A 22,455-nucleotide genomic window follows, 5' to 3' on the forward strand; every position below is an offset into this window, starting at 1 on the left:
TTCAAGATTTAACCATTTTACAGTATGTATCAGAAATCATTTTTATGGACAATATTTCATTAAGTATACATTTATATCTATACAGTTTTACGTCAATGGACAGGCTGCTTCTACCTCTGGTTACTTTGAATAATGCTGCATGGATATTGAAAACTATCTATGTGGATCTCTGCTTTCAGTTATTTTGGGTATATCAATCAGTATATATAATACAAACTGCTCACTTACATGTCATTTGTTTAAATTTTTGAAGAACCACAAAACCATTTTTCATGGTAGCAGCACAAATTTACATTACCACCAACAATATAAAGCATTTCAATTTCTCCAATTCCTGCCAGCACCCCCCAGTTTTTTTTATCAGAAACGCATCAAAAAGCGTGAAGCAGTATCTCATTATTGTTTTTTTTTAAATGTTTCTCAATGATAAATGACCTAGAGCATTTTATAATACACTAATTGGCCATGTATGTATTTTTAAGAACCGTCTGTTCACATATTTCTCCAATTTTTAATTGGATTATGTTTTAGCAGGTCGTACGAATTGTTTATATGACATCAGAGCTGCAAGACAGTGAGTGAAACTGGCCTGTGATACAACCATCCTATGTGAGCGTTGGTTCAAGTTCCAGGTGCTCTACTTCCAACCCAGCTCCCTGGGAAAAGCAACAGAAGATGACCCAAGTACTTGGGCCCCATCCACCCATATAGACCAGATAAGTCTGCCTTTAAAGTAAACAAATCTAAAAACAAACAACAAAACAGAATTCTTTAGATTCTAGACACTATTGCCTTACAAATATTTCTACCATTTTGTAGCTATCTTTTCACATTCTTCATGAAGTCCTTTGCTATAAGGAAGCTTTTATTTTTGATAAAGTCTAATTTATCTTTTTTCTTTTGCTGCCCATAGATTTAGTGTTCTAGCAAAGAATCCAGTACCAAATCCAGGTTCATGAAGATTTACCATGGTGTTTTCTTCTAAGATTTCTATGATTTTAGCTTTTACATTTAGGTTGTGAATCCATTTTGAGGTGTTGTTTTTTATTTTTATTTATTCAAAAGGCAGAGAATGAAACAACAGAGAGGTGAAATTTATCACCCAGTGGTTCACTCCCCTCACGCCCACAACAACCGAGGATAGGCCAGGAGGAAGCCAGGAGCCAAGAACTTCATCTGAGTCTCCCAAGTGAGTGGTAGGAACCCAATCACTTAAGCTATCACCTATTGCCTTCTAGGGCAGGAAGCTGGAATTGAGAGTGGAGCCATGACTTCAGTGTAACCAATCCAACATGGAATGCGGGCAGCTTAAGGACCACACCAAAGGCCTAATCCGGAGTTAACTTTTTCAATATGCATGGGGTAAGGATCCAACTTCACTCTTGCCAGGTGGAAATCCAGCTGCCCCAACACCTTCCCTGAATGGACTGAATGGACTGAATGATTTGAATATAATCAAAGAACTATTAACACACATTATGTGTTAAGTAAAACAACAATGATGAGGGTGACAGAAGGCTTCTTACTATTTAGCTTCACATATTTATTTAAATTGTTAATTAACATAAACTAGCATAAACTCGTAACAGATTTAATTAATTTTTGCTTAATCAAGGGCAAAAAGATGTAAGGGTTGGTTTTTTGCTTATTTTTACACTTTTTTCAAACTTTATTTACTTGAGAGGTGGAGTTACAGGGACAGACAGAGGAAGGGAAAGATATCTGATAACCTGATAATCTATTCACACCCTAAATGGCCACAATGGCTCAAACTGGGTCAGGCTAAATGGCAGGAGGCAGGAACTGAATATGGATCTTCCATGTAGGTCCAGGGGCTCAAGGATTTGAGTCATCCTCTGCTGCTTTCCCAGGCACAACAGCAGGTAGCTGGTTTAGATGTGGAGCAGCTGAGGGCCAGCATAGCGGCAGAGCAAGCTAATCTTATACCTGCCAGCACCAACATCCTATATAGATGCTGGCTCCACTTCCCATTCCAGCTCCTTGATTATGGTCTGGGAAAGCAGCCCAGGATGACTCAATGCCCTGGGCCCCTGCACCCACCTGGGAGACCTGGAAGAAGCTCCTGGTTCCGAGTTTCAGATGAGTCTAACTTTGGCCATTGCAGCCATTGAGAAAATTAATCAGGATTAAAGATCTCTTTCTCTCTCTTTCTCCCACTCTCATTTTCTCTCACTGTAACTGTTATATCTGCTTAATCTGCTGCGAAATACTGGACTCCAAATTTAGCATTTTAATATAATTAACAGGCAAGCCACAGTGTAGAATGTATACCACATTTTAAAAATTATATAAAAGCACTGAAAAAGGGGTAGATATTATGTAAGGGGGAAAATGGTGACACAACTTAAACCTACATGCACACACACACACACACACACACACAAAGGTACATAAAAGTCAATAAACACAGAAAAAGATGTTCGATTTTACAGAATATCAGGGAAATGCAAAAATCTTATACCACCACAAAACCACCAAAATGGCTAAATAACTTCTTTTTTTTTTTTTTTTTAGATTTATTTCTTTTCATTGGAAAGGCAGATTTAGAGAGAGACAGAAAGATCCATTGGTTCACTCCCCCAGTGGCCACCATGGCTGGAGCTGAGCCAATCCGAAGCCAGAAACCAGGAGCTTCTTCCGGATCTCCCATGTGGGTGCAGAATCCCAAGGCTTTGGGCCATGTTCAACCACTTCTCCAGCCCACAAGCAGGGAGCTGGATGGGAAGCAGGGCCACCAGGACACAAACCGGGGTCCACAAGGGATTCTGGTGTATGCAAGACAAGGACTTGACCACTAGGTCATCATACCAAGCCCTACACAAACACTTTAAAAGGCAAAGTTTAGTTACATACCTCTACAAAATTTTAAAATCACACAATCACTAAACACAATTATAGATAGCTAATTCAAATAAATATAATTAATCTAACTCTATTGAATTAGGACAAACACAGAAAACTTACAAGCTAACTGGTAATTATTTGGCCAGCAACTTTTCAAAATCAAACTTGCTATGCAATCTTCTACACTCTTATTGTTTCTCCTAGAGCCCCAATTACCTGTCTAGTCCCTGAAGGCATCCAAGTATGTGCTACTATACTCTACCAGAAGAGTCACATCTAGGTACAGAAGGATACCTCAAAAAGTTCACAAGCAATCATATTTAAAGAGAAGTTTACTTTGGGGCCAGCATGGTGACTTCATGGGAAAATCTTCCATCTTGTGGCACCAATATCCCATTTGGGCCTAGGAAACCCAGAAAACTCTCCTAGCTCCCAGCTTCAGAGCAGCCTAGCTCTGGCTATTGTGGCCATTTGGGGAGTGAACTAGTGGATGGAAGACCTCTCATCTCTGTAGAATCCTCCTTTAAAATAAAAATAAACCTAAAAAAAAAAGGCAAGTTTACTTTGGTATAAAAATCTTTTCATAATTTATATTTCCAAAAACTTTTTGAAGACCCCACATACAATTTCAGATTTCTGGGAGGAGGGACTATATACTTCTAATTTTACACTCCACCTAAAAGGGTTCATTTAAAAGGGTTCATTTAAAACTAGAAAGTAGGGAACCTGACGCAGGTACATACAGCTGAGCACACCAGCTCCCTGGGGGGAGGGGAGCTCGATGGGCCTCCAAGCCCACCCCATCCTGGAGGTTAGATTTTTGGAGTCACCCAGGTGCCTGTTGCCAGGCCGTATGGCTTCCCCACAACCCTCCCGGAAGAGCCCAAGGTCAGGGTGCCAAAGGTACTGAGCAAAGCCCTTAAGGCCACCCAGTGGTGCACCCTGAAGATTAGAGGGTCTTGATTTACAGGGGGATGATAGGATTGCACAGGTGGTAGTGAAAGATGACCTGTGGTTTTTATGCCCAGATCAGGAATTACAGCTGAGTGACTTCCATTGATAAGTCCATGACATATGTATGTAAATAGGGGACTCACACCAAATTGGTTTGGAGGTAGAACAAAAGTGAGAGAAGTGGGTCTGACAGCAGAATCTGTGGGGGGCAATGTGGGCAATGCAGAACTGTAATCTCTGTAGCTTGCCCAAGAATGGTGGATGGGGTTAGGCCTTGCCGGGGAGCTAACGGGGCGCACCAGCTGGACTGGGGTTCCCACTAGTGAGAATGAGAGTACGATTGAGAGCAGCAAGTGTGGCTCTAAATGACTACACACTGCACCAGTATGGGTGTGCACTGGAACTGTGGAGTGACAGACTGGGCTTGACTCCAGCCACCACTGGCACTCGTGAGAGCCAGGCTGGGTGTAAAACAGGCCAGACTAGATGTTGACTCCGGCTGAACTATGCGAAAGTAGTGTCTGGGCACGAACCAGGTATCACTAGGCTGCAACACCCAATAAGAAGACCCAGAATGGAACCACGGCACTGTAGCCTAATGGCTAAAGTCCTTACCCTGAAAGCACCAGGATCCCCTATGGGTGCCAGTTCTAGTCCAGGCAGCCCCGGTTCCCATCCAACTCCCTGCTTGTGGCCTGAGAAAGCAGTCAAGGATGTCTCAAAGCTTTGGGATCCTGCATCCGTGTGGGAGATCAGAAAGAGGCTCTTGGGTCCTGGCTTCAGACCAGCTAAGCTCCAGCCGCTGCGGTCGCTTGGGGATTGAATCATCGGATGGAAGATCTTCCTCTCTGTCCCTCCTCCTCTCTGTATATCTGACTTTCCAATAAAAACAAAATACATCTTAAAAGAAAAAAAAAAAAGAAAAAGAAAGAACCAGAATGGGTGTGGCCAGTTGAACAAGGCCACTACTCTTGTCAGGACAGGAGGTAGACAAAGTCAACCTGGGCCAATGACCCACTGGTGTGTGCAAGAAATACCACTGGAAGGAGGCTCGATGGAGAAGTCTGGGAAACTTCTTCACTGGGCTGTAGTCCCTTCAGGTGAGCACAAGAAGCAAGGCAAGGAGCAGCCCAAGTTACAGGACCCACCCACCGGCATCCATGTGGGTCAGGTCTGGGAAGACTAGTCTGGGCCAGCATATAACACCCACTGACAGATCTGAGAAGCAGGACATGGGGCAGGAGCAGGCAGATCGGGCTGCAACACCAGCCAGTTCACATTAGGACCAGGACAGCAATCAGGCTGGGCTTGGATAGGTCGCAGCATCCACCAGGAGTTGAAACAGGGGGCAGACTAGGCTAGGCCAGGCTGCACAATAAGACTGCAGACGCTGAGGTGAGGCAAGTTCTCAGCCTGGGTCTAGCAGGGGCCAGGTACGTGAGTTTCAGTGTTGGGGATCTGACAGGGGTCAGGTAGCTAGGCTCAGGTCCTGGGGCCCAGCTAATAGGTGGGTGCCAGGTTTGTGAGCTCCAGGGGAGAGGGATCAATTGATGCTTGGGACACCTGGTCCAAGCACTTGAAATTGTGTGCAAGAACATGTCCTATATAATGAAAAAGGTGGAGCAGTAGACACAGGCCCTGTTGTAAAAGGAAAATATGGCAGCACATTTGATGCTGTAGCAGGAGAATAGAACTGGACAACTACCCCAAACAAATGATGACAGCAAAAAAAATCTTGGTGAAGGGAGCCAATGGACATTGGGAGGGTGACATCACCCTTGGATCGGTGAAAACAGCAGCATTTCAGAACTATCCAAACCACCTGGACAGAACCCTCAGAATATGTACACGTCGAGACTCTGGGTTGATATGAGGTGGCGGTTCCTCATCCCTGGGTACTGAGATGTGTGGAAAATCATGAGTGGCTTCCCCCTTTATCTCTCCCCTTCCCCCAGGAACAAGAATAAGAAATACCAAATTTGGAAGCAATGAGTTCGCCCAATTTTCCCTAAACCTCAATCCTTCCCACCCTGATCAACCATGTAAAAATTATTAAAAAATAAAAATTGAAAAAAATAGAAAGTAAAATCATCCATCAAAGAGTTTAATTGTAAGCTTGGAAACATTTGCCCTCCTTTTACAATAAAAAGAAACAGTGGGATCCCATCCACTGGCTCACTCCCCAAAGACCCATCACTGCAGGTAGGTCCAAGGAGGACCCAAGAGGCAGGAACGCAAATCTGGTGTCCCACAGGGTGGCAGAAATCCAATCACGTGAGCTATCACCACTGCCTCCCAGGGTCAGCATTAGCAAGAATGATGGTCTTAACAAAGAGCCCAAGACAGGAGATCAAACCCAGGTATTCCAATGTGAGACACTGGCACACACATGTCTTTCAAAATACAAAACAAAACACTTATTTTTATTTAAAAGGCAGATTTACAGAAAGCAGAGACAGAGGTTTTCCATTCACTAATACTCTCCCCAGATGACTAAAATAGCCAAAGTTGAGCCAATCGAAGCCAGGAGTTTCTTCCAGGTCTCCTACATCGGTGCAGGGACCCAAGGACTTGGGCCAGCATCTGCTGCTTTTCTAGGTCATAAGCGGGGAGCTGGATGAAAAATGGAGCATCCAAGACATGAACTGGTATCCACGTGAATGCCAGTGCCACAGGCAGAAGCTTAATCTGCTATATCACGGCACCCACCCGGACAAACACGTCTCAACCAGCACTGCAATCACTTAGGCTAAACACTCTCCTCAAAAGAATTTTATAAGCAAATAGAATAAATGAAAAAGTTAAAACACAGAGCTGATACTATTTCATAGACAAAAAACAGCAAGGCTAGACAGATTCAAATAACTAGATTACAACCAATTTTTCTTCTCAATAATTCAAATAACCTACATGAAGGAATACATAGATAATTTGAGGGAGAAAAAAGTTAAGAAAAGCCTGAGTCAAAAGCACACAAACAAAATCAATTATAAGCACTTGAGAAGGTAGGGTTGCCACCTCCAAAACAACATTAAGGGCAAAAGCAGTGGCTGTCAGCCACAACTACTCTGTATGCCAAACTGTACAGGCATTTATCATGAAAAGTTTAGTTTTTAAGCCAATCCTCAGTAACAGCAAAGAAAATATGATGTATAACTTGAATATTCATAGTCTATTAAACCACAAATGGATTCAAGGCCAGAGCTGGTCCAAAACTCCTATTCTGACGATCATTTGCAATGGTAGAATGGGAATATAGACATTCTCATTCCTCCAAATCTACTATGGATACAGGTCAAGCTGTACACAAAATATAATGCATTTCTTTGAACTCAACTTGTAGAACAATTCCTGCCAAATTTAGATATGTAACATGGATTCAGATGACACAGCAAATATTTTTTTTTTAAGATTTATTTATTTTTATCAGAAAGGTGGATATAAAGAGCGGAGGAGAAACAGAGAGGAAGATCTTCCTTCCGATGGTTCACTCCCCAAGTGAGTGCAACGGCTGCAGCTGAGCCAATCCGAAGCCAGGAGCCAGGAGCTCTTCCGGGTCTCCCACACGGGTGCAGGGTCCCAAAGCTTTGGGCTGTCCTCTACTGCTGTCCCAGGCCACAAGCAGGGAGCTGGATGGGAAGCAGGGCCCCCGGGATTAAAACCGGCGACTATATGCGATCCCGGGACGTGCAAAGCGAGGACCTTTACCGCTGCGCCACCGTGCCGGGCCCACATAGCAAACATTGTAAAGGTCAAGATATAAAGGAAAAACCCACATGCCCCAAAAAATAAAATGGACAACAATGGCAAATGAAAAACACTAGAGAAGAACTAGCTGGGATCCCCAGAGAAAGATATTAAATCCAAAGAAAAAGAACTATGGAATGCTATAAAAAATCCAATCTAAGCAAAGAAAATATACAGTGTAATTTATGAAATTAACTCAAGAAAAGGATTAAAGTCAAAGAGATCTTTCAGAATGTCAGTTAAATAAGAAAACAAAAAGAAGGGTAACATTAAAGATGGAAAAACATAAACCCAAGAGTCAACATCCAAAAAATATCAGTTCCAAAAAGGGTTGGAAAGCAAGAAAAAACCTTTATGAAGTATTCTTACTATAAAAGATCGAAAGACTAAATAAAAAAAGCACAATAAACTTTTAAAACAATGAAGTAAAAAAATAAACACAAAGGCAATCGGTGTATTTTAAAACCAGCATAAGGAAATAAAAGGATATTAAAATGTTCTAAAAACAAAACAAAAAAACACCCAACTGTGGTTGCACAAAGAAGCAAAATCACCCTAGACACAACACTGACTTCTTAAACTGGAAGAGACAACAGAAAGTAATTCCACAGCTAACCAATGGAAAAGCATGCACATCTTAACACATAAAAAATTATGACTTTGACAGATAAGCCTATAAAGGTTTAGTCACAGTATTATTTGTCAAATTGGCTGTCAGGAAAAAAAAAAAAATTAAAGAACAGGAAAAAAATCCTACCTACACTAGTAGGTACCTACCTCAGTAAGCTGCACAAGATATCTAGGCAGGAGATCCCAAGCATTTTTAAGATTTGCTTTACTTTTGTAAAAGAGCTACAGAGCAGGCTGGAGAAAGAGAAATCTTCCCTCCATCTGCTGGCTCATTTCACAAATGGCTCCAAGAGCCTTGGGGCAGGGCCCAAGCCTCCACCTGGGCCTCTAAACGCACACTGAATGTCAGGCGCCCAAGCACTCGGGCCTTGTCTAACTGCTTTCCCACTCATCTTACAGTAGGGAATGGGATGGGGAATGGAGCAACAGTATCTGGACCAGTGCTTATACATGACGACACCCTTCACAGGCAATACTGTTCAACAGTGCTGACCCTAGAGGCACACACTAGGCACACACTAGGACAGGCATGGGAAAATCAGGCCCATAGGCCCACAGGCCCAAAGGCCTGGGATATCACTTGGTATTTAGCTCTACCAAGACAAAAACAGGTAGGACTCAAAATTCAATAAATCTGTAGCATTCTAACTTTTAAGTTGAAAAACTTGCAGGACCCAAGAATGATGCTGTAAATATATAAATGGCCACTGACAGAAAAGACTCCTCAACTCTGCTAGAGGATCCTTTCCCCAACCTCTTCCTCACAATGGTCACTGACACCTTTGGAGGTAGAGGATACGTTCCTCTCAGCTTTGATGGACATTTTATTTGACTGGCCTAGCAAACTCATACTTTCTGCATCACACAGATGATTCCAACCCTATTTTTTTTTCAAGTGAGAACTATTGTAGGCCATCAATTCTTCTGCTTTCAAGTTTACTGGATTTTATTTATTTGAAAAGATGGTGACAAGATAGACATATCTTCCATCCGCTGGTTTACTCCCCAAGTGACTCCAACGGGTAGGCCAAAGTCAGGAGTCTGGAAAAGTCAGTGGGATTTTCCGTGGGTGACAAAGATCCAAGCACTTCAGTCATCTTCCTCTGCTTTCCCAGGCACATTAGTAGGGAACTGGATCGGAAGTAGCATGATGGGCCCCATGCAATGGCACATTAATTAGTTAATCTTCCACCTGCAGTGCCAGCATCCCATCTGGCAAAGAGTTCAAGGAGTCCCAGCTGCTCCACTTCCAATTCAGTTCCCTGTCTATGACCTGCAAAGGCAATGGAGGTTGGCCCAAGTTCTTGGACTCCTACATTCACACAGGAGCTCCAGAGAGAAGTTCCTGATCCCGGGCTTCAGACTGGTTCAGCTCTAGCGATTATGGACATTTGTGGAACAAACCACCAGATGGAAAACCTCTCTTTTTCTGGCTCTTCTCTCTCTGTAAAATCTGCCTTTAAATAAAAATAAACAACTCTATAAAAAAAAAAAAAAAAGAGGGCCCGGCAGCGTGGCCTAATGGCTAAAGTCCTCGCAATGAATGCACCGGGATCCCTTATGGGCACCGGTTCTAATCCCGGCAGCTCCACTTCCCATCCAGCTCCCTGCTTGTGGCCTGGGAAAGCAGGCAAAAACGGCCCAAAGCTTTGGGACCCTGCACCAGTGTGGGAGACCTGGAAAAGGTTCCTGGCTCCTGGCTTCAGATCGGCACAGCACCGGCCGTTGCGCTCACTTGGGGAGTGAATCATCGGACGGAAGATCTTCCTCTCTGTCTCTCCTCCTCTCTGTATATCTGACTTTGTAATAGAAATAAATAAATCTTTAGAAGACGAAGAAGAAAAAGGAAGAGGAGGAGGAGGAGGAAGAAGAGGAGGAAGAAGAAGAAGAAGAAGAAGAAGAAGAAGAAGAAGAAGAAGAAAGAGGAAAAGTGGAGTGACCTGGGCTTGAACTTGTTCTCATATGGGTATACTGGTGTCACAATGACATTCCCTTCCTCCTATACTCTTAATTATTGGCGATTTCAAAAGAGTTCTCTGAGCCTGGCACAATAGCCTAATGGCTAGAGTCCTCGTCTTGAAGGTGCCAGGATCCCTCATGGGCGCCAGTTCTAACCCCAGCAGCTCCACTTCCCATCCAGCTCCCTGCTTATGGCCTGGGAAGGCAGAGAAGGATGGCCCAAAGCCTTGGGACCCTGCACCCACATGGGAGACCTGGAAGAAATTCCAGGCTCCCGGCTTCGGATTGGCGCAGCACCGGCCATTGTGCTCACGTGGGGAGTGAATTATCAGACAGAAGATCTTCCTATCTCTCCTCCTCTCTGTATATCTGACTTTCCAATAAAAATAAATAAATCTTGAAAAATAAGGTTCTTGCTTAAATCTGCTATTTTACTCAATGTGTACAGTATAAGAAATTTTAAAAGATAATTACTAATTATTTGAAAACAATATGCCCATTTCAGGTTTAAATGTTTTTATCATTAATTAATAGCTTTTTGTTTTGGAGAAAACAATCAAGAGTAGCACTGCTCCACATTTCCTAAATGTATCAATGTCCAATTTTAATAGAAAATTGCCAAATATACGCTACTCTAATTTCTAAATATCATTTGTAATATGGAATCTCAAACCTCATCAATTAAATTTTACTCTTCTCACATTAAAATTTATTTATTATTCTATTTTGTGCTTGAATCTTTTTTCCATGCATTTTTTAAAAAGATTTATATATTCATTTTTTATTGGAAAGTCAGATTTACATAGAGAAAGAGATACAGAGAGAAAGATGTCCCATCTGCTGGTTCATTCCCCAAGTGGCACCAGCAGCCGAACTGAGCCAATCCAAAGCCAGGAACCAGGAGAGCTTCTCCAGGTCTCCAACATAAGCACAGGGTTCCAAGACTTTGGGTCATCCTCCACTGCTTTCCTAGGTCACAAGCAGGGAGCTAGAAGGGAAGTGGAGCAGCCAGGATATGAATCAACACCCACATGGGATCTCGGTGCATGCAAGGCAAGGACTTTAGCCACTAGGCCACTGTGCCAGGCCCCCTGGGCATGACTGTAACTTAGGCATTGTGTGTTTGAATAATATTAGTCATACAGATCTTTTAAATGCTGACATTTCATTATACAATATAAAAAAAAAAAACGCATGTTCATTAGTATGGCTGCCTATTTCAACAAAAATGCCATTAAATATTGAGAAACTGTCAAGTTCCTGGCAGTAGATTCAAGCTTTCCAAAACTATAATCTTCATTTTTAAGCTCAATTTTTATCACTGGCAATACTTAATATCAATTGTTTTCCTTGAAGTGACAAGCCCAATTCATCCATTATAAAGAAAATAGTTGCCAAATATCCATGTCTAAAAATCAAAGTTCATCAATCATTCCATCAAAGAGGAATTATCTGCCATAAAAAGTCAGTCAATTCTGCCTGGAACTCAGATAACTGCACAAACACTTTTCTTCTTGCACTTCAATTTACATAAGATACATTTATTGTACATTTCCCATTTTATCACATAGAACATTAAGGAACAATAAAAGTTTTTATTCTTTCCTCAAGAATATTAAGTGAAGCTGGTATTTTTTAAATTTTATGTTTCATTTACATTTTATTTTTGTAATACTGGTACGGGTCAATAAGATTTCCTTACTATCTGGAAGGCACAGTTACAGAGATGGAGAGGGAAGGAGAGAGCGAGAGTGACAGAGCAAGTAAGCGAGGAGCCACTACTCAAACTGGCACTCATGTGAGATTGCCAGTATTGCAGGTGGCAGTTTAACTTAACATCTCACAACCATTGTTAGCTTAGATGTTTTAAGGAAGTGGCAGTGAAAAGTCAACAACTTATAAAAGTTATTTGCTTATTATCATCTACTGGAAAAACAGAGCAATAGCCAAGAGGCTGATATTGTGCTGTAGAACGTTAAAAACAGCTTGCAAAGCATCTCATGTAAGAGTGCCAATTCCAGTTCCAGCTACCCCAGCGCCATCCATCTCCCTACTAACGTTCCTGGGAAGGCAGTATACCACAGCCCAAATCGCTGGGCCCCTGCCACCCACATGGGAGACTTGGGCTGAGCTCTGAGCTCCTGGCTTCAGCCTGTCCTGGCTTACTACAGCCATCTGTGGAATGAACCAGCAAATTGGAAAATTTCTTCCTGCCCCTCTCTCTCTGGCCTACTGCTTTTTATACTAACAATATCTTTAATAACACAGATATCTTCCACCCACTGGACTGGAAACAAAGTAGGTTAGACTCCAACCAGCATTCTGATATGGGATGCAGGAATCCCAAGTGGCAGTATAACCCCTAGCAACCCACAACACCCACCCCAGTCAGTATTCAATGATATTTACTATGATTTGCAGCCACCATCTTAACTCAGGCTAAGGTGCTAGTAGTTGAACTCATCACTGCCTCTCACTATTAACATAAATAAAAGAACAGTGAACAAGAGACACAAGAATTAATGGAATCACCAAGCAGCTTTAACCATGTGGACCCTGGAATGGCCTCAGGACACCTACACACTCATAGTCTGTGGACCACATATCATGTGGAGGCCACTGAATAGAGTATAAATGAGAAAATACAGAAAAATTTGATTCCTCCAGAATTTCTGATACGATTATAGACATGATTATAACTTAGAATTTAGTTTATAAATTTTTTAACTTTTTTTTTTAAAGTTTGTTTGAAAGTCACAGAGGCAAAGATCTCTCATGTGCTGGTTTAATGTCTAAAGGTCCACAACAGACAGGCTTGGCCAGGTTGCAGCCAGGAACCCAGAACTTGACCCAGGCTTCCCTACTGACCCCAGGGTGCAGCAAGGTGAAATCAAAGCAAAGCTATGACAATGACAGAAGTATTCCCAATTTGGGCTCACCAAGCAATACCTGAACTGTGAACTGCTACAAACACCTGCCCCAGTTTACATGCTTTCACATTATAAGCAACAGGTAGCTGGGGTAGGTTTGGAATTTAAATGACTTCATCAGGTGTGCTATACATCAGACAGAAAAGCCTAGAAAAAAATGAACATTATACACTTCCGCCTTCTCTGCTTATTATCAGTGATGGTCACAAAGTCAATGAAGGACAACTAGAAGATGATTATGATTATACTTTGGGAGCACAGTGCAGTAGCCGAGCAGCTGAAGTCCTTGCCTTGCACGTGCCAGGATCCCATATGGGCACTGGATCTCATCCAACTCCGTGTTTGTGGCCTGGGAAGGCAGGGGAGGACAGGCCAAGGCCTTAGGACCCAACACCCACGTGGCAGATCCGGAAGAGGCTCCTTGTTCCTGGCTTCGGACTGGCCCAGTTCCGGCCGTTATGGGCGCTTGGGGAGTGAATCAATGAATGGAAAATCTTCCTCTCTGTCTCTCCCCCTCTCTGTATATATTTCAAATAAATTTTAAAAATTAACTTTTTTAAAAAGGTTATAATTTGGGCCTGGTGCAATGGCTCAGTGGCTAAATCCCTGACTTGCAAGCACCAAGATCCCCTATGGCATCAGTTAGTGTCCTAGTTGCTCTACTTCCCATTCAGATCCCTGCTTGTGGCCTGGGAAAGCAGTAGAGGATGGTCCAGAGCCTTGGGACCCTGCACCTGCGTGGGAAACTCAGAATAAGCTCCTGGATCCTGATTTTGTATATGCTCAGCTCTGGTCACTGCAGCTACTAGGGGTGTGAACCAGCAGATGGAAGATCTTTGTCTCCATCTGTCCATAAATCTACTTTTCTAATAATAATAATAATAATAATAATAATAATTTGTTTTAAAAAGACTACAATTTATAATTTGTAATGTATTACATCATTTAACCCTCATAAAAGCACAATGAGGTACATATAATTATTACTCTGAACCTACAGATGTCAAATAATTTGTCTATGGTCATTCACCCATGTGGGTGATCAGGATGGATTGCCTGGCTTCTGGCTTCAACATGGTTGTTGCAACACTTCTGAGGAGCGACCCAGAGAATACGTGTTTTTGCTCTCCTTCCTTCTCACTCAATTCCCTTCAAATTAAAACAAAACAGAACAAAAAAAAAAAATGCTGGGCTCAGCGCAGTGGCCTAGCAGCTAAAGTCCTTGCCTTTAACGCCGCCGGGATCCCATATGGACGCCGGTTCTTATTCCGGTAGCTCCACTTCCCTTCCAGCTCCCTGCTTGTGGCCTGGGAAAGCAGGCAAAAACGGCCCAAAGCTTTGGAACCCTGCACCTGCCTGGGGAGTCCCAGAAGAGCTCCTGGCTCCCAGTTTCAGATTGGCGCAGCACCAGCCGTAGCGGCTCACTTGGGGAGTGGATCATTAGACGGAAGATCTCTGTCTCTCCTCCTCTCTGTATATCTGACTTTGTAGTAAAAATAAATAAATCTTTTAAAAAAAATGCTTTCAAACAAGCGGTGGGGGTCGACAGCAGCAGCCACTTGGGATGCCCACATTTCAAGTGGGAATGCCAGGTTTCAGGCCCAGCTCCTTGGTTCCTGACTCAAGTTCTCTGCTAATGCATACCACGGGAATTAACAGATGATGGTTCAAGTACTTGGGTCTTTGCCACTACACTGATTGCATCTGGGTATTGGATCAGGGAATAGAAGATGTTTGTCTCTTTGCCTTTAAAGTAACATGAAAATGCATAAAACAAAAAAAAATCTAAATGTGTTTTTGTAGATTATATTAAGAAAGGATGTTTGCGGGTCCAGTGCAATAGCCTATTGGTTAAAGTCCTCATCTTGAATGTGCTAGGATCCCATATGGGCACCAGTTCATATCCTAGCTGCTCCACTTCCCATTCAGAGCCCTGCTTGTGACCTGGGAAAGCAGTAGAGGACGGCCCAAAGCATTGGAACTCTGCACATGCATGAGAGACCAGAAGTTGTTCCTGGCTTCTGGCCACTTGAAGAGTGAAGCAGTAGATGGAAGATCTTTGTCTCTCCTCTCTATAAATCTGACTTTCCAATAAAAATAAATGCTAAAAAAAAAAAAAAAGGATAAAAGGATATTCCCACATAAGTCACACACAGGCTAGAACAGCCCAGCCTTCAAAAGACAAGGATACTTCAAAAAACTGATTGAGGGCATGGATGCTGGAATATCTCATACTAGGATGCCAGTCTGAATCCTGACAGCTCCACTTTCAATCCAGTTTCTTGCAAAAATCCACCTTGGAAGGCAGAGATACTCAAGTGCTTGGCTCCCTGCCACCCATGTGCAAGACCCAGATGGTGTTCCCAGTTTCTGGCTCTGGCCTGGCTCAGCCCTGCCTAGTGCAGGAATTAAGAGGGAGGAGAAGTGGTACACCCAGCAGATGGAGGATGGCTCACATTCTGTCCCTCTCTTGCTCTTGCTCTATCTTTCAAACAAATGGTTATTTATTATATTGGTTAAAAAGTGAAAGTTTTGGTACAAAAATATTTCAAAATCTATGCAATATTTTTCATAATGCACATTTTCCACTATGTTTTAGAAAACTCCTTGGATACATAACTTAAAATTTTTCTGCACAGGGCCAGTGCAATGCTACAGCACACTAACGCTCCACCTGCTGTTTCAGCATCCCATATGGGCACTGGTTCATGTCCCAACTGTTCCACTTCCAATCAAGCTCCCTGCTTATGGCCTGGAAAAGCAGCAGAAAATGACTGAAGTATGCATGTGGGAGACCAGGAAGAACCTCCTGGCTCCTGGCTTTGGATCAGCTCAACTTCAGTTGTTGCAGCCATTTGGGGACTTAATTCAACAGATGGAAGTTCTTTGTCTCGCCTCTCCGTGTAATGCTGCCTTTCAAATAGTCTTTTAACAAAATTTCTTTTCTGCACGAATTTCAATGTATCCTTTAAATCTATTTTCCATGAACTTTCAAAAGTACCTTCAGAATATTCTGAGTAAGAACTTTCATGGGCTCAAAAAAAGAAAACTCTCCAGAGTGGCTCACGGCAGACAGTGACAGACAGAAACATTAAGAGGAGGTACTCTTCAAGTCATTGCCGCTGCCCTTTAAACTTTCCACAGTAACCTGGAGGATTTGGAAATAGAATCATCTTTCCATGCTGATCTTTCCATCACTCCCCACAGGCTGTAAGAATATTAAACAGAAGCAGATGTGAAAACTTAGCTTCTGTCAAAGACAAGAGAATCCCAGAATTTTATGGAAGAAACTCAACCTCCTCATATTGCAGATTCATGCAGGCAGCACCCTAGGGGCCTTGTCCAATGGTTACATGGTTAATTAATGAAAAAACCCAAAACAACTTACTCCCACATCATAACTGAAGATGTATCTCATCTCCTTCAAAAGTTCTAGAGTTTCTTCAAATAAACAGACATAAATTCAAATTTACTGCTATAGTGCAGACTTAAACATAGCCACTACTAATACAACCTGAAAAGGCATCATTTTTTTGTAATAGCTTGAAATGTACAGTGACAGAGACACACCCACAGAGGGGGAGATCGTCCATTCACCAGTTCTTCCCAACTGCCTGCATTGGCTGGAGCTGGACCAGACTGAAGCCAGAAGCCAGTAACTACATCCAGGCCTCCAATATGGGTGAGAGAGGTCCAAGCCATTCTGTGCTATGTTCCAGGAAGCCTTAGCAGCAAAAGCTGAATTGGATACACAGAAGCCAGGATTCTAAGACATCCTGATATGGGCTACAGGCCCCACAGGCAGCAGCTTAACCCACCATACCACAATGCCAGAGGCCAATTTTTTTTAAAAATCACAAGAATGCTTTTAAGAACTCATTACTAATACTTATCAAATATTAGCTAGTTATTTTTTTATTTTCTCAACAAATCAAATAAACAGAGGTCAGACTTTTTAAAATATTTAAATTCACCTTTAAGTGAGATACATAGATACCATCTCCAGCAGAATCACATGAGGTTCTTGTTAAAAATGCAGATACAACTGAATCAGTCTCAGAAGAAGCTCCCAAATTAGAATGCTAATCAACTCTCCAGGTGATTCTTACTCATTCAAAAGCTATTTATTGAACAATCATTCCATATTCTACTGGGAAATGAGAGATAAGTGAGTAACCACAAACATTCTGATTTTAGTTGAGCAATGAAGGCAAAAAAATGTCAGAGAGTGACCTAGAGATCCACTTTAGAAAAAGTAGTCAAAATAAAGCTTCCATGAGGAGACACTATTTGAAACAAGAATCCCTTGACTAACGAACAGTGGTTCTTCATCTGGACCGTACATCAGAATCACGTGGAGGACTTGCTGAAAGGCTCACTGGTCCAAAGATCTGCAGTGGGGTACAAGAATCTGTACTGTGAACAAGGCTATAGATGCTACTGACGCTGCTGTTCCACCACCACCCGGAAAGGAAACAGAAAAAGGCCAGTGAGAAGGAAGGGTGCTGTATTCATCACTAACTCAGAATCACCAGCAAAATACAGCGAGATAAACTACCAGCTACAGCAATTCAGATCACAGATCAGCAATACCTTCAATAATGCATTTTTGAAGCATTTCACAGTTACAAACCACCGTCACTTTCACGTTTAATTTAACTTGGTAAGCTGTAAGTGAATAACCATTAGCTACATCAAAGAAGACAAAGTTAGTAACAGAAAGTTACAAGCCCCTATTAGGTAATTAAGTAGCAAACCTAACACCACTAAATCCAGACAACCCAGAGTTCTTTCCCCAGAGAAAGCAAATCAAAGGATATATGCGTTTATACCGAAAAAAAACATTTTCTGGACTCTACCTAAAAACATGTTAGATGCCAGGTTGCTAAAGACAGTGGAGAGAAATCAGCACCACTAAAAGAACCGCATTAGTCTTTTCCATGTATTTCTTCCAGTTCAAAAACAAAGGTGTTGAAGATTATTCTGTCTTGCAAGAATTTCAAAGAGCTAATTTCACTGTCTCAGTCCCTCACCCACATCAGCCAAACACAATCTGCACCTTGAGTTCCCTCTGAATGTCCCACCTAATCCAGGCTCCCACAGGTCTTACCAAGCTCCTGGGGCCACGAGCTATCCTCTACACCTATTAACACCTGGTGTCTTCTTTACCCAAGAAAATCTTTAACATCGCATCTGCATGCCCCCATAACACTTCAAACCCAAAAGTGAAATCCTAGCCCTCCCTACACTACAGATAACGGCTTCTTTGGCTAAATTCTTCACTTGCATTAATAACCCAGACACCAAACAAACCTGGAATTCAGTCTACACACCAATTTCAACTGGCTCCAAAATCTCCCTTACTAACAAACTAGCAGTCACTTCATCACCCTGCGCTACGAGTCACTTTATAAATTTTCACTTCATTTTCTCAGTAACTCTATGAAAAATGCGTTTTTCATCCCTGTTCACAAATGAGAAAACTGAGATCAAGAAAAGTTAGTTTGTCCAAGTCCTATGTAGAAAGCGGCCAAAGACACATCTCAACTTAGCATGTCACAAAGCCCCTAAACCACTCATATGAAAAGCCCTCCTTCTCTAACTCCTGACAGGGAACGGCTCCTACAATTTCCAGCCTACATGGTTGCCACCGTTCCCCTAACTTCTCTCCCGGCTGCCAGCCCCTCCTCCCTTCATCTCGCCAGTACTCCAAGTGGCATTTTCAGATCACAAATTTGACTTTACCCTTTGAAGAGCCATGCCCTTGGTTCACTCCACCACTGTACAGAAGACAATGCACTGGCCATATCCCAACCCTCTAGTACCGAGTACCGAGTACCCTCCGTACCTGCTTTGAAACATTTTTCTTGTCATATGCTTACAACAAAGCCCACCACATCCAATATCTGTTTCAACGCAGAAACTTCCCAGTGTTTGATAATGAGCTGTTATTCCAGAATCCCACCCCTGCTGGAGTACTACATAAGAGAACTTACCAAAAAAAAAAAAAAAAAAAATCCAAAATACTGGATTCTGAAGTCCAAACCCCAAGAGCTGTGGAGCGGGGACGTGGAACTCCTTGTCTGTGTAGCTGATCATGCAATGTAATGTCCACCAAAAGTCTCAGGCCGGCTCCAGGTCCAGGGATGCTCCCTCCCACCCAGTGAGGAACTCACCCCAGCTTCCCTCCATTTCACCGCAACCACTACAGTCAGCGCCCACGCCCCTGCAACATGCTACCTGTTTCCCCTGTGCGACTGCAAAGGAGTCCTTGGGGAGCAGTACATTCAGCCCCAGCCAAGGGCCCTTAATGCACAACGAACTGAAACGAATTCAAGCCCAGCTCTACCTAACCCTCATTCCCCTTCCAAGTTCACTTCTTGCCCATCCACAAACCTTGAGACTGCCCCTAACCGCGCAGGCCCTTCGCAGCTACTCTCACCTCCTGAGGTACTCCCCCCAACGTCATCTCAAAATTCTTTGCCTTCAGGTGCCTTTGAGCTCCAAGTTTTCCCCAATGCCTTCCGCCCAGTTGGATTTGCTCCGCAGTCGTCTCTGCTCCAAACGGAGAACAGGCCCCATTCTCTCCCTCCAGTGCAATCCACCACCCTCACAAACCCTTTCCACACCACTTCTCTCCGCTGGGCCGCGCAGACCCGCTTCTGCTCTCCAGCCGCGCCAGAACCAGCTTGCACATCGCGAACCTCCTTCGCAGTGTCCCCCTCCCCCCGTCGCACAGCCGGCACCCCTCCCTTCACCCTCCTGCTTATCTCGCGCGGTCCAGCCTCTCTGGAAGCTGTCCCAGGGGCAGTGTCTTTTCACCTCGTCCACCCCTCGGGATCGCGCGGGTCTGAGCAGCCAGGGGCCCCAGCACCACCACCCCCCGCCCAGAGTCGCCAGATCCTCCCGGGCCCCGCGAATCCCGGCGGCCCAGACGTCGGGTCGGGCCTCCACGGCTCACCTTGCTGGATGTCGCCGTTGCTGCCCCCCGGGATGGGCACGCTGAGCTGGCGCTCCGGCTCCGGCAGGCAGCGCAGGCAGAAGGAGTGAAGACAGGGCAGCAGCTTGGGCTCCGCCTCACGCCGGCTCTGCAGGCTCTGCTGACACACGGCGCAGGTGTCCAGAAGCGAGGCTGGCGGTCCGAGAGGCGGCCCCGCCGAGGGACCCGGAGCAGGGGCTGAGGCTGGAGCCGGGGCCGGCGTCGACACGGCCCCCCCGGGAGCTCCAGAGCCCACGACCGAGGCTGCAGGAGCCGAGGCAGCCGGAGCCGAGCCAGAGGAGGCCGCGGCCACCCCCCCGTCGTCGGGCCCAGCCGCGCCGCCCTCCGCGCCGGCCCTGCCGCTGCCTTCCTCCTCCTCCTCCTCCACCAGCACCGAGGCGAGAGGCGGCTCCGCCTCCTGCGCCGCGGGCCCGGCGGCTCCGGCAGTTACCGGCGCGCTGCCGCTGCCCCCGCCACCGCTCTCAGCCTCGCCGCCGCCTTTGTTTTCCGCCATGTTTTCCTCTTTGAACCCGCCGGACCGCCCCGCGCCGCCCGCCGCCCGCGTCGCCGCCGCCGCCGCCGCCCCCAGCCCCAGCCGCAGCGAGAACGGCCGCCGAGAGCGAGCGAGCGAGCGAGCGAGCGAACCCACGAGAGCGCGCGCGCACGCGGCGCCCCCGCCCTCGCGTCGCGCGGTTCCAGAGGGCGGGCGCGGAGCGCGCACGTACGCACGGACTTCCCTCCGAGGGAGGCGGGAACTCGGGGCGCGGGCGCCGGGGCGTTCGCGAAGCTCGGCCAGACGTCCGGGGCCAGGACGTTGCGTCAGGGCCGTGGGGCCGTAGCTCCACAGGCGCTAGCTTTTAAAGCCAGAGGCCGTGGAACCATGTCGGCCTTTGGTGAAGCGTGCCTGGGCGTTCGGGCTCCGCTGTGATGCGGAGAGAAGGGCGGAATAAAATGGAAGGGTAGGAGGCTGAGGCGGTGCCTGCCTGAGGGAGCGTCACCGCGGAAGCTTTCTGAGGCGTCCTCGGAGCTCCCAGGCCTCACAATTCTCGGTGCTGTGTGAGGCACGTTCTCTTGTTTGGCTGTGGCTCAGGGGAGGTGTGAGCCGAGTATTTGTTTGGCTTTTTTTTTTTTTAACTGGAGTTTTACCAGACACTGGTTGCAAAGACCTGATGAGGAAGAAACCCTTTATACAACTGTTTCCTGCTCCTTCAGGCAATTCTGAGACCCGAGAAGCAGCTCCCTTAGGAGGGTTTTTCAAGTCCTACACCCAGAAGTGCGGGGAGGAGGGGAAGGCCTGTTAAGATGTGTGTTCGTTTACAGAGAGCCCAGGATCTCGCCCTCAATATTGTGGTCCTTCTGAGAGTCCCACTTAGCGTCCTGGGTGAAGCGGGGTGACACACGCCCTCACCACCACTGCTTGGAGAAAGAACTGTCTTTCTGTTTGGGAAACAGGTGTTTTGTAGTGCGGTGGCTGGTTGGGCGTGAGAAACATCACCTTCTGTGGTATTCTCTGAGCCAGTCTAAGGCGCTAAACCACTGGAAGATGCTGTTTATTTACATGTACATTCAAGAACATTTGCCCCTGTGTTGGGGGTCAGCATCCTGGATACCCTGGGGTTACAGCGGAGAGGCTGCCACAGGGGTTTCATGCCTGTTGGAGGAAGATTTGAGATGAGTGGGGTCCTTGCAAAGGTTCATGCAAAATGCATACTATAGGAAATTCGGGTGAATTTGAAATTTTTTTTTGCACTGAAGAAAACTATCTCTCCATTTGATTTTTTCGTTAACTTTGAAGTGTTGGGTACCCTGGTGATGTGCTAAGTAAATGTTGTGAAGGAGAACCAAGTGGGGTAGAAGGCATTAGAGGAGATTGAAGGAGACTTGATGATAAGATGAAGCAGTCTGTCTTCCTAAACTGTTGATAGGATCAGTCTGATTCTAAGTGTTTATTTACTCCCATCTGCATCTATACTGTTTCATCAATACATACTTAATGTGGACATAGATAAAAATTAATCTATGGGAGATATGGGTAGTAATATTATCAATAGTCTTAATTATATCCTTAATATTACTACACTTTTGTTTGAGATTGATGACCCGGAAATAACTATAATAATAGATCTTTTATATAAACTATGCTGTGATGTAACAATGGATATAGTATGTATGTTGGAGCTTTTGGACAGAGGTGACTCCATCTTCCTAAACTACTACTGAAATGGGGCCACCTCTCCTATCACTCCTGTCAAGAAACTCCAATGTACATAAGCTCTGTCTTATCACTCCTGTTAAGAAGCTCTAGTGTACGTAAGCATGTCACGAAAAACAAGTTATGGTAAAAATGATAAAAGAAGAAAATGTGTCTTGATAAATATGTAAAAAAACATG

The 22,455-nt window shown here is 44.7% G+C and overlaps 1 protein-coding gene across 2 annotated transcripts in view; it reads right to left on the bottom strand.

The window, feature by feature from the left end:
* The window catches only part of TRIM33 (tripartite motif containing 33), a 118,367-nt gene extending 97,708 nt beyond the window's left edge, over positions 1 to 20,659 (bottom strand). For both annotated transcript variants that reach the window (XM_004581898.4, XM_004581897.4), the window contains exon 1: positions 20,047 to 20,659. In XM_004581898.4, the coding sequence (XP_004581955.1) occupies positions 20,047 to 20,578 (532 nt within the window). In that variant the 5' untranslated portion in view covers positions 20,579 to 20,659. The remainder of the gene's footprint in view (positions 1 to 20,046) is intronic.
* Positions 20,660 to 22,455: the final 1,796 nt, after the last annotated feature.

Source organism: Ochotona princeps, chromosome 2 (assembly GCF_030435755.1).
Source record: "Ochotona princeps isolate mOchPri1 chromosome 2, mOchPri1.hap1, whole genome shotgun sequence".
NCBI classification, from domain to species: domain Eukaryota; kingdom Metazoa; phylum Chordata; class Mammalia; order Lagomorpha; family Ochotonidae; genus Ochotona; species Ochotona princeps.